The sequence below is a fragment of the Camelina sativa genome, chromosome 9 (genome assembly GCF_000633955.1).
Source record: "Camelina sativa cultivar DH55 chromosome 9, Cs, whole genome shotgun sequence".
Lineage (NCBI taxonomy): Eukaryota > Viridiplantae > Streptophyta > Magnoliopsida > Brassicales > Brassicaceae > Camelina > Camelina sativa.
In genome coordinates this window covers 29,757,438-29,768,770 of record NC_025693.1, presented here as the reverse complement: position 1 = coordinate 29,768,770, position 11,333 = coordinate 29,757,438, and the positions used below count along the sequence as shown (strand labels likewise).

Below are 11,333 nucleotides of genomic sequence, written 5' to 3'. Positions count from 1 at the left end.
ATTATGTTCAGTGCAGGGATTGGACAGATTGATCATACTCATATAACTAAAGGGGAGCCAGAGGTTGGGATGCTTGTTGTTAAGATTGGTGGACCTGCTTACCGTATTGGCATGGGAGGAGGAGCAGCTTCAAGTATGGTTAGTGGTCAGAATGATGCAGAGCTTGATTTCAATGCTGTGCAACGTGGAGATGCTGAGATGTCACAGAAGTTGTACCGTGTTGTCCGTGCTTGTATTGAGATGGGTGACAAGAATCCCATTATCAGCATACATGATCAAGGTGCTGGTGGAAACTGCAATGTTGTCAAAGAGATTATTTATCCACAGGGTGCAGAGATTGACATAAGAGCGGTTGTTGTTGGTGATCATACGATGTCAGTGTTGGAGATCTGGGGAGCAGAATATCAAGAGCAAGATGCGATTTTGGTGAAAGCTGAGAGCCGGGAGATTTTGGAATCGATCTGTAAGAGGGAAAGGCTTTCGATGGCTGTGATTGGAACAATTAATGGAGGAGGTCGCTGTACTTTAATTGACAGCACAGCTGCAGCGAAGTGCAGTAAAGAAGGGCTACCTCAACCTTCACCTGCTGTGGATCTTGAACTTGAGAAGGTTCTTGGTGATATGCCTAAGAAGACGTTTGAGTTCAACCGCATTGCTTATGCTCGGGAGCCACTGGATATTGCTCCTGGGATTACATTGATGGATTCTTTGAAAAGGGTTCTGCGATTACCATCAGTTTCTTCGAAGCGGTTCTTGACAACTAAAGTGGATAGATGTGTGACAGGTCTTGTTGCCCAGCAGCAAACAGTTGGACCATTGCAGATCACTCTTGCTGATGTTGCAGTTATTGCACAGACGTTCACAGATCTAACAGGTGGTGCATGTGCCATTGGCGAGCAACCAATCAAAGGCTTGCTTGATCCAAAAGCCATGGCTAGACTAGCTGTTGGAGAGGCTTTGACAAATCTGGTTTGGGCACAGGTCACTTCACTTTATGATGTTAAAGCCAGTGGTAACTGGATGTATGCTGCCAAGCTTGAAGGAGAAGGATCAGCGATGTACGATGCTGCAATTGCTCTATCTGAAGCGATGATCAAACTTGGCATTGCAATTGATGGTGGAAAAGACAGTCTTTCAATGGCAGCTCATGCGGATGGTGAGGTTGTTAAAGCTCCAGGAAACCTTGTGATTAGTGCGTATGTTACCTGTCGAGACATAACAAAGACAGTGACTCCGGATCTAAAGCTAGGAGATGATAATGGAATTCTCTTGCATGTTGATTTGGCTAAGGGAAAGCGGAGATTAGGTGGATCTGCACTGGCTCAGGTCTTCGGTCAGATTGGAAACGACTGTCCTGATCTTGATGATGTTTCATATCTGGAAAAGGTTTTTGAGGGCATTCAAGCTCTCATTGCTGAAAACTTGGTATCTGCTGGACACGACATCAGTGATGGTGGACTAGTAGTAGCAGCTTTGGAAATGGCTTTTGCTGGAAACAAAGGTATAAATCTCGACTTGGCTTCGAATGGAATTAGCCTTTTTGAGACTTTGTTCTCTGAAGAACTTGGTCTCGTGATGGAGGTTAGTAAGAAAAACCTAGACGCTGTGATGGAAAAACTCCGTGGTTTCTATGTTACTGCTGAGATCATTGGAAACGTCACTGATTCACCGTTGATAGAGGTAAAAGTGGATGGGATTACTCATTTGAGTGAGAAAACGTCATTCCTCAGAGACATGTGGGAAGACACCAGTTTCCAGTTGGAAAAGCTGCAACGATTGGCATCTTGTGTAGAGATGGAGAAGGAAGGTTTGAAGTTCAGGCATGAGCCTAATTGGAAACTCTCATTTACTCCTTCCTCGACCAACAGTAACTATATGTCTCAGGGTATGATCGCTCCAATGAGGTTTTTTTCTTTTTCTTTAGTCATATATAGTGCTTATTTTTACTGATGAAAACGTTTTGTTTATTGTCTATGCTCTCAGATGTTAAGCCAAAAGTAGCTGTGATCCGAGAGGAAGGCAGCAATGGAGACAGAGAAATGTCGGCTGCGTTTTATGCTGCTGGTTTTGAACCTTGGGATGTGACAGTGTCTGATCTTCTAGCCGGAGATATCACCCTTGATCAGTTCCGCGGTATTGTGTTTGTCGGAGGGTTCAGTTATGCAGATGTTCTTGACTCAGCCAAAGGATGGGCTGCTTCAATAAGGTTCAACGAGCCTGTATTGAGTCAATTTCAGGAGTTCTACAAAAGACCAGACACGTTCAGTCTTGGAATCTGCAATGGATGTCAGTTGATGGCTCTGTTAGGATGGGTTCCAGGTCCTCAACTTGGCGGGTCACTTGACACGTCGCAGCCAAGGTTTGTTCACAACGAATCAGGAAGGTTTGAGTGCAGGTTCACAAGCGTGACCATAAAGGACTCACCATCCATAATGCTGAAAGGAATGGAGGGAAGTACTTTAGGGGTTTGGGCGGCTCATGGAGAAGGGCGTGCTTATTTCCCGGACGAAGGAGTCTTGGACCATATGCTTCACTCAGATTTGGCACCATTGAGATACTGTGATGATGATGGGAACATGACCGAAGCTTACCCTTTTAACCTCAATGGTTCACCGTTGGGAATAGCAGCTATATGTTCACCTGATGGGAGACATTTGGCGATGATGCCTCATCCTGAACGTTGTTTCTTGATGTGGCAGTTTCCATGGTACCCAACAAGCTGGGACGTTGAGAAAGCTGGGCCGAGTCCGTGGTTGAAGATGTTCCAGAATGCTAGGGACTGGTGCTCTCAGCTGTAAAGTCATGTGTAGTGTTCTTATATCTGCAGGATTATATTGTACGTTTGGTGTTTTGCGGAGTTTTTGAAAGTTGTTGACAAGATCATGTGCTTTTTAGTGAGACTTGATGAATGCTTTTTTGTCCTCCACGCTGTATTCAAACTCTGGAAATTAAGCATGAATTATTCTCTTTAATCTCTGCTTACCCATAAAAAAGAAAATCTTTTTACCCACCCCACGAGTCAATTTCTTTGAGAACAATGAGGCATACAAGAGCAGTTTGATGCCAAACATGGGGTTGACAGGTTGAATAGTTAAAACTATTGTTTAGTTATCAAAGAAAAAAATGCAATTCTCCAGCCAAGCTTCGATAGAATTCTTCTCTGCAAAATCATTGCTTCAAACATACAAGCAGTTGGTACACAAAGTTTGGTCATCAATTCGTTTGCACTACAACAATGTCAAAACGTAGCATATTTGCTATCTATCCCCCTTGTTCATTGTGTCCGTGTATAAATTTAATCAAAGAATGCAATTCTCCAACCAATCTTTGGTTCTTCTCTGCATAATCCTTAGATGCACTATAAAATGAGCAAATAGATCATCGGGATTTCACTGTTGCATGACCGCTATCAGCCAAATGCTTATGTAGTTTTGTTCTGCGCATGGTAGATAAATGGTGGGTCAACATTTGCATGATACAACACACTGCTGGAGAATAAGAGAAATGACGAAAGAAAAAATATCTAATGAACCAACCTCGACTCAAACTCCTCCCCACATTTATCGCATTCATTATTACTGTTTTTCTTCGTCGTGCCCTGCATTTTGATATATATATATGAGTTCCAAGAATTATCACACCAAATATGTGATTTAGTGATGCTACAAGGGGGAGAAAGATTTTTACCTTGGTTTTCATTCCTCTGGTGGATTTCTTTGACCTTGGAACCTTCTTGTAATCCTGCGCCTCCATGTCTCGATTTACATACGGAGTAGTATCATCAGCTTCACTGCTCTTTTCCGTTAATCCGCCATTGTTATTCTTATCCTTACCCTTCTTGCTTCTGCGCCTCCGTCCTGTGCTCTTCCTGTTATCATACTGCATTGAATCTGCATCATCTTTCTGAGCATCCTCAAAGGCTATGGAAGCTGAGTCCGTTGCATTCACATTTTCGTCTGGATCATCGTCATCTTCAGGTATCTGTACTTTGCTGGTATCATCTGCCATTTCTTTTCCAGCATCATGTTTATTTCTCTCCTCCTTCGCTTCTTTATTCTTACCTGTGCTTTTCTGGTTATCAAATTCGCTGAACTCTGCTGTGTCCCTCTCAATCTCGACTTCAACTTCATCTTCTTCTATTGATACAGCATTCTTTCGCTTATTCTTCTGCCCAGATACCATTTTCTTGAGTAGACTCATCTCGTCATCGACATCCTCATCCTCACTTTCACTAGATCCTTTCATATCCTCCTCCGCCCCAAAATACTCATCATCAGTTTCATCAGCTTCACCAGCAACTTCCTCCTCAACATCTTTTTCTTCCCCGTCAATATTAAACCCCTCCTGAAACTTCTCATGCAGCTGCTCTACACTTTCAGGTGGGTCCAATGGCCCATCAATCTCTTCCTCCTCTGTTTCCTCTTCATAATCAGTGAGTGACTCTCTCAACTCCGCCACTTTCTCTTTGTGCTTCTTCGACTGTTCATGGTTTTTCCACTGCTTCTCACTTTTGAACTTCTTGCTACAAACAATGCAATAGAGCTGCTCATTCTTCCTCTCTGCATCATCATCATCATCCTCTCCCAACACATTGAACCCTGCCCCTTCCTCCTCTCCCTCTTGAGCCTTTGCCCATTCAGGCTCCTCATAGTTCATAGCTCTCTCCAATCTCTCCTTCTCCATCTTCTTCTTTCTCTCCCTCTCTTCCTCCTTCTTCTTCTCCATCTCAGCATTCTTCTTCACCATCATGTCAATCACTCTCTTGTCCCTCTTCTTCACAAACTCTGCCAAACCCCTCACTGTATCATTATACTCTCTCTTAGCTTTCTTCCGCAGCTTCTTGTTCTCCTCCTCCATCAATCTTCTCGATTTCCGGTTAGGTCCAGCCACCACATCATACTGATCAACCCAGCAGAAATCCATAACAGTGCAAAAACCTAACCAGTAATTATAAAACGCCGTCACCTGAGCGTAAGGACTCTCTAGATTCCCCATAATCGGAGCTTCCTTCACAGAATCCATCCTCAAACCTAACGTTCTCGCGAACTTAATCTCGTTTAGGTAAACACTGTTGAACACATCGTAGTACACCTTGTAGAATCCTTTCCCTGTATCTGAATACCCGGAATACATAGTGGTGGAGAAGAAAGCGAATAGATCCGGAACAGAGCCCCCAGGCATTCCACCTGATTTCGAGCCACCGGCTGAGCCATGGTCTGCGAATAGAATCTGAGATCGGTGAGAATCATACCAGGCTCGTTCCTTGGGATCGGATAGAACCTCGTAAGCGTGTACGAGCTCTTGGAACTGGGCGGTGGCTTCAGCCTCAGATAACCCACCGGCTTTCATAAGCTTGTCCGGATGACGCTGTAGAGCTAATCGCCGATAAGAGGATCTAATCTCGTCCGGCGAAGATTCCTTGCTGATTCCGAGAACCTCGTAGTGGCATCGTTTCTCCGAGCGAGACGACGAAGACGCCATCTCCTGTTTTTTTTTTTAGGGTTTAGACTATTTTGTCTTTAGTCTTATAATCAATTTCATTCTTTATCTTCAGGGCTTAATATAAAACGGAAACTAAAGAAAAGTATCTTATTAAAGAAAAGTATCTTAGAAGAGCAAACAAAACATTGAAGCCATTTAGGCATTTACAGACAAGTTTGTGAATGCTCCTCGCTCTTTCTTTATACTTGGAGAAAAGAATCTCACTAATTCTCACCAACCTCACGTACTGATGAAGAAGAAGATGTTTTCCTTTCTATGCTCAAATTTGAGACGACATTGTTGTTATTGTTACCTTTCTCTCTGAAATTATCTCTAAGGAATTCAACGGCCATGAAGGTGAGCGCTGAGGCTGGAATATACCACATCACCCTTGGGACACTTCCCCGGAAAAAACCCTCTGGACCTTCCTTCCTCCATATCTGCCCGACTGCATCCAGCCATCCCTTGTACCTATAATTCAATGAGATTACCAAGTTCAATCAAAACAAGTTGTTCAATCTTATTGGGATGCTATTTAGATGATCGTTGGAATCTGGAATCTGTTAAGAACATGAGACATACTTGATCGTTGATCCTTGCACTTGCAGTCTTGTTTTCACAACATCCAGTGGAGTTGTCAAATACGCGCTTAGTCCTGGAGAGACATTAATTAAACATGGGTCACTATGCTGGAAGCTGGATGTGCTATTTGAAACGGATTCTTTTATAACTGATCTCATTCTAACGTACCACCAGCTAATCCTCCCAACACGAGACCCTCTATCGAACTGTTGACTCCATATTGTGGAAACTTTTTCTTTCCCTGATCTGTTAGATCCTTTAATGCTTCATAGAACACTACCTGAGAGGGAAAACAGAACGAACATGAGGACAAGGACCCTAAGATGAATGGAGGTACCACTTTCACTGTAGTCATACCATAAGACCAGCAAAAGGCACATCCCTCGCTAGTGTAGACCAATATCTGTCAGCAGAAAAAGGAAAGTTTACATGAGTCTCTTGACACGATTGCAACAATTAGAGTGATGTATTCAATTTGCATCATAATAGTCTGCACAAAAATTACATACCCAGCATACAGTCCTTTAGGCCCTTGCTCTTTCCATATTGAGCATCCTGCCTGGAACATACCAGTATAATAACCATACATGTCACCTCTTGGTTTCACCGGAACACTGTTCCTCGAAATGAAAGAGCTCCAGGAGCTACTCGTGCCCTGAATTTGCATCCGCTGCTTTATGACTTCACAAGGAACATATACGAAAGAACCAAGAGTATCACCTGAAACAGGGAAAGAGACAGCTCAGAAACTTCAGATAACTCTACGTCTACTTTCATTTACAATCTTTTTGGGAACCCCCTCATGAAGTGTATGAAAAAGCATACAGCCACAATTTTTCATGATGATATTCAAAACAAGGCCGATCAGTGACATCTCATGCTAGAGTAATAAAAATTGCAGCTCTACATATTCTCAAGTAAGCAATCAGCAATTCTTGCAACCTTGCTCTTGTGTGGTTTGGTGAAAACCTGGACCTTATCTATTAAATACCCACCATATCCGTAAGGTAGAATCATCACATAACATTCACATGTCTGATATATGATTCTTCAGCCAGGTGATATCAAGTTTCATTTCTGCTGCATGCTTGGCATTCTAAGTCAACTTGCAATTGAGTGGACATATGTTTCCCTCCTATCTTTACAATTATTTCAATGATAAGATGACTGTGAGAGAGACAGTTATATAACATACCAACAGCTCCTGCTATAAAATGCGCCCAGTGCCCTGCTAAGCTGGGATGAGACTCTTCAATCCATTTCTTTGTGGACTCAATAAAGCCAAAGTAGGTTGCTCCAGTTGCAAGAGATCCAGTGACTCCAGGAGCAATGCCCCTATAAAAGCCTAAAATAAGGTCAGTAGCAATGTATTTAAACAAAAAATAAGAAGCATAGATAGTTTTCTGTTCCAAGTTTGCAGCACAAACAAGTAAAGCATAGACAGTCTGCTGCTTAGAACAATGACAAGTAGGACAGTAAATCACAGATAGGCATGCCTCAAGAATAGAAAAGGGGAATACATTTATATATATTTCACAAAGAGAATGGAATATATAATACGATCATACTTGGATGATATACCTTTCAATCCATCACCAACCCAGACAGTCCGGAGCATTTGCGGAATGCTCTTTTGCCTCTGAAATCAACAACTAAACACGATTAGAGATGATGATACACTCCCAAAAAGGCCACTGAAAGTGATGTCTGGTTAATCATACCTGAGTTGCATTCATGATAATCTGACTTTGAAGTCTGGTTTTGAGAGTATCAACAGGATGCATCATCCCTTCTCCAAAAGCTCCAGCTAAACCTCCCCATAAGAACTCTCTCCAAACTACATCAACGATTCAATGTGTTGAAAATTAAACTAATTGACCAGACTTGCAACTATTGGATTCCGACGAGATTGAAAAATCAATGCCACTGAACATGATCAACAATCACCAGACGAAATCTCAACGTTTCCGCTAAAAAAAAACTCATGGTTTCAGCGTAATCATGATCATCAATCAAATCTACAACGATTTCCGCATCAACAAACCAAAGAGAACGATGATGGAGAAGAAGAGAGACTCGTCGCTTACCGAAAAATTGATCCGGCGTGGCTTTGATTTCGACGCTCTTACGATAACTCAAAGGAGGTTGCTCATGGCTCGAATCGGAGCTCTTCTTCGCCATTTCCGTTACTGAAGCTTCTCGAACCTTCCACGAGTTTGTTTGTTAGGGTTTATGAGGTTTTAATGAAAGCACAGTTGCGCTTCTCCCAAATTCGCCGTGACCGGCGACGAATACCAATTTGTGAACCGCAACGATTTACTGACAACAATTATAATATATTATTTTAATATTTTCAGGAAAAAAAAAATGGTAAAGTTGTAATTTCATCAGTTCATAACTCTTCTCCAAGAAATTAACCAACGAGAGCCGTAAACGACATAATCACTCTTCTTTTTTTTTTTTTTTTTTTTTTTTTTTGGGAAAATCACTCTTCTTTGATTTTCAAGTTGCAAACCAGTGTAGATTGGATCGTCTTCAATTTTGAGAATCTTGTTAAATCATTCAATCAGTACTCTTTAGTAGAAGATCTTCAATTGTTATATAAGTTATTACAGTTTTTATTATTTGGCCTCAAATGTCAGAAAACAAGAAAACAAAACGCAACCAACAATAGAGGTTTCCTACATGATAAAACAACCACAAACGTCAAATGTAGATAGATATTAAGAAACTTCCATTAGTTTCAGAACATGACTGAACCCACAAAACAAAAGTTTCAGTAGTGATGCAAACGTAGGAAGGCTCAACATTGTAGAGAAAGACTAGGCTCTCTTAGCAACATCACCATCGTCAGTATGATCAAACCCATCTGGACCATTCTCTGTTTTACCGTTCTCTGCATCACCAAATTGATTGTCACTGCCACCAAATTGTTCATCTCCCCCTAAACCGCTTTCAAGCTGATGATCTGTATCGTTGCCTAATGGTTGGTTGCTGCCAAACTTTTCATCAAAGCCAGCATTAGTGGAGCTGCCTTGGGTAAAGTTGTCACTTCCACCAACACCACCTGCAACACCATATCCGCCCCCACTGCCAAAATTGCTTCCATAACCCCCACCAACGGCATTGCCACCATAAGGAGAGTTACCTCCATAACCACCAGCGTTTCCACCATAAGAAGGGTTCCCTCCGTAACCACCAGCATTACCTCCATAACCACCAGAAGCTCCCCCGTAACCACCGGCATTGCCTCCGTAACCAGCATCTGGAGCACCGTATCCACCACCAGGACCACCGAATCCCCTTCCTCCAAACCCACTTCCTCTTTCGGTTGCGTAATTCACCCTAATTCTTCGACCATGAAGGTCCTGTATGCAAGCCAAAAACAAAAAACAAAAAATGACCAATTGACAATGCTAAACAAAGAAGGTGCAGTTTCAACGTTTTCTGAATCATCTAGAGTCTAGACACAACCTTAATACAAAGCTTTTTTCTTTTGTAGCGAGATATACAATCCAGAAACAGAATGATATATTGCTCCACATTTCAGCTCTTTATTAAGAAAGAGCAAGTCACTGCTTAACGGATGAATTGTATTTCTAGCTAGATGATGACACCTATACTATCTATGTCGCCAACTTTTTGAAAGGACAAAAACTAAAGTGTTCTAGAAACATGAATCGTCAGGGCACAACGATTTTTGAAAATGGTAAAACTTACAGAACAAGAGACTGAGCCAGAAAAGGAAAAGAAATGACAAAGGAATAAGCCACACGACACTTGAGTATCAAAAGACGCTACAACATTTATTTGTTACCTGTCCATCCAATTGCATGGCATTACTAGCCTCCTCGCTTGAAGTAAATGTTACGAAAGCAAAACCCCTTGATCTGCCAGTTTCACGGTCCACAATAATTTTCGCTGCAATTAATAAAAATTAGTCAGCTGCCAAGAGTAAAACGACGAAAATTATTCAGAAGCAAGCAGGAGTTAAAACTTAAAAGGTTAGATCTTTGAAATAACGTAAAAGGAGATAGCTAGCTTACCATCAACAACTTCTCCATATTTGCTAAAGGCTTCTCTTAAGCCAAACTCATCAGTGCTGTAGGAGATACCTGAAGCAACATAGACAATTTTGAGACAAACAAGCAGAGAGAAACAGAAAAAAAAAAAAAAAGAGAGTACTCTCTCACACAACGGAAATAGAGATGTAATCACCTCCAACAAAGACTTTCGACGAAGACATGCAACGGATGGTCTGTAGCATTGAGCTAGAGGCAGTGACATGAGAGCTGGTCTGACTAAATATCCTTCCAACTTTACTTAAGAAAGCCATGTTGAGTAAACACGTATTCTGGAAGCAAACGAAAGAGCATTCACTTAATGGTTAGACAAACTAAGGACATACCAAAATATATATAGCATTTCCCAAAATCCAGAATCATAAGAGAAAACTCATGAATAAATGAGACCCATCAATTCAATCGTCAATAAAAGTAAGAAAAAAGACTTCTTTCACAGAATAAAATCATGCACAATACAAGAAAATTACTAAAAAACTTCATGATCTGTTCTCTTGTTTTGCTATACGTATGAGACACAATATCAGATTACAAAATTTCTAATTCCAGCAACAATCATCAGTTCGAAGGTGAGAATTTCACAACAAGATTAACAAAATCATACAAAGGTCAAAGGTCAACTCACTAAACCTCATAAATCGCGTCAATTAGTAGTCAGAACCATGAAATGAATCACCAATAAACACATCTAAACTCGAAATCAAGCTTGCAGACGAGATTCGTAAACAAAAAATATCAACAAACAGAAAACAATCTAACTTCGGATCAAACAAATGAAGCATCAGAATAAACAACAAAAAAATCGAATCCATCCATAAAAGTAGAAGAATCGACGAGAGACAGTAAAACTCACTCTCTAGGGTTTAACGGAGATGATGATCTCTCTCTGGAAGCGTCTTTCAATTCTCGCCAGTAGTGAAAACCCTGAAACCAAATGTGTGTATACCAGAGAGGCTTATGGTAAAGCGTTTCGCTTATCCTGTCCGTTGATTTATTTTTCATTAATCTTGACCGTTGGTTCGGATTCACCAGCTGATTTGAGTTTTATTTTGACCCGGTTAATATAAACCAATCAAATTGATTCTAAACCGGAAACCGGATTAAAATGATCAAATCTTTTTCATCTTTACTTAGCAAATGGCGAAAAATAGTTTATTATTTTCAGTAAGCAAAAAAAAAAAAAAAAAA

General features: G+C 41.1%; 4 protein-coding genes across 4 annotated transcripts in view; 1 reads left to right on the top strand and 3 right to left on the bottom strand.

Annotated features, from left to right (window-relative positions):
• The window catches only part of LOC104713064 (probable phosphoribosylformylglycinamidine synthase, chloroplastic/mitochondrial), a 6,578-nt gene extending 3,604 nt beyond the window's left edge, over window positions 1-2,974 (top strand). Inside the window, exons 5-6 of the mRNA XM_010430106.2 lie at window positions 1-1,885; window positions 1,984-2,974. The exon at window positions 1-1,885 is cut by the window's left edge and continues 1 nt beyond it. Coding sequence (XP_010428408.1) covers window positions 1-1,885; window positions 1,984-2,798 — 2,700 coding nt within the window. The 3' untranslated portion in view covers window positions 2,799-2,974. The remainder of the gene's footprint in view (window positions 1,886-1,983) is intronic.
• LOC104713061 (DNAJ protein JJJ1 homolog) lies at window positions 3,109-5,691 on the bottom strand. Its single transcript, XM_010430104.2, has 3 exons — window positions 3,688-5,691; window positions 3,537-3,598; window positions 3,109-3,436 (listed from the first exon to the last, which is right to left on the bottom strand). Exons 1-3 carry the CDS (start codon window positions 5,479-5,481, stop codon window positions 3,379-3,381), a joined length of 1,914 nt encoding a protein of 637 aa, XP_010428406.1. The 5' UTR covers window positions 5,482-5,691; the 3' UTR covers window positions 3,109-3,378.
• Window positions 5,566-8,398, bottom strand: LOC104713063 (mitochondrial substrate carrier family protein E-like). The gene is made up of 9 exons (XM_010430105.2): window positions 8,151-8,398; window positions 7,785-7,900; window positions 7,645-7,702; window positions 7,259-7,408; window positions 6,573-6,783; window positions 6,421-6,466; window positions 6,232-6,343; window positions 6,064-6,136; window positions 5,566-5,952 (listed from the first exon to the last, which is right to left on the bottom strand). The coding sequence occupies exons 1-9, from the start codon at window positions 8,242-8,244 to the stop codon at window positions 5,706-5,708; spliced, it is 1,107 nt and encodes a 368-aa protein (XP_010428407.1). The 5' UTR covers window positions 8,245-8,398; the 3' UTR covers window positions 5,566-5,705.
• LOC104713060 (glycine-rich RNA-binding protein 5, mitochondrial) lies at window positions 8,658-11,106 on the bottom strand. Its single transcript, XM_010430103.2, has 5 exons — window positions 10,999-11,106; window positions 10,282-10,417; window positions 10,110-10,178; window positions 9,881-9,984; window positions 8,658-9,431 (listed from the first exon to the last, which is right to left on the bottom strand). The coding sequence occupies exons 2-5, from the start codon at window positions 10,397-10,399 to the stop codon at window positions 8,886-8,888; spliced, it is 837 nt and encodes a 278-aa protein (XP_010428405.1). The 5' UTR covers window positions 10,400-10,417; window positions 10,999-11,106; the 3' UTR covers window positions 8,658-8,885.

Bases quoted from the DNA above. Each gene is read 5' to 3' on its own strand.
- LOC104713060 (XM_010430103.2), bottom strand. From the start codon at position 10,399: ATGGCTTTCTTAAGTAAAGTTGGAAGGATATTTAGTCAGACCAGCTCT. The intron at 10,179-10,281 runs GTGATTACATCT...ATGTTGCTTCAG, and splicing joins GTCGAAAGTCTTTGTTGGAG to GTATCTCCTACAGCACTGAT. The intron at 9,432-9,880 runs GTAACAAATAAA...GCTTGCATACAG, and splicing joins CCATGCAATTGGATGGACAG to GACCTTCATGGTCGAAGAAT.
- LOC104713063 (XM_010430105.2), bottom strand. From the start codon at position 8,244: ATGGCGAAGAAGAGCTCCGATTCGAGCCATGAGCAACCTCCTTTGAGT. The intron at 7,901-8,150 runs GTAAGCGACGAG...TCGTTGATGTAG, and splicing joins CACGCCGGATCAATTTTTCG to TTTGGAGAGAGTTCTTATGG. The intron at 7,703-7,784 runs GTATGATTAACC...TGTTGATTTCAG, and splicing joins TTATCATGAATGCAACTCAG to AGGCAAAAGAGCATTCCGCA.
- LOC104713061 (XM_010430104.2), bottom strand. From the start codon at position 5,481: ATGGCGTCTTCGTCGTCTCGCTCGGAGAAACGATGCCACTACGAGGTT. The intron at 3,599-3,687 runs GTAAAAATCTTT...ATCAAAATGCAG, and splicing joins CCAGAGGAATGAAAACCAAG to GGCACGACGAAGAAAAACAG. The intron at 3,437-3,536 runs GTTGGTTCATTA...TACCATGCGCAG, and splicing joins GGGGAGGAGTTTGAGTCGAG to AACAAAACTACATAAGCATT.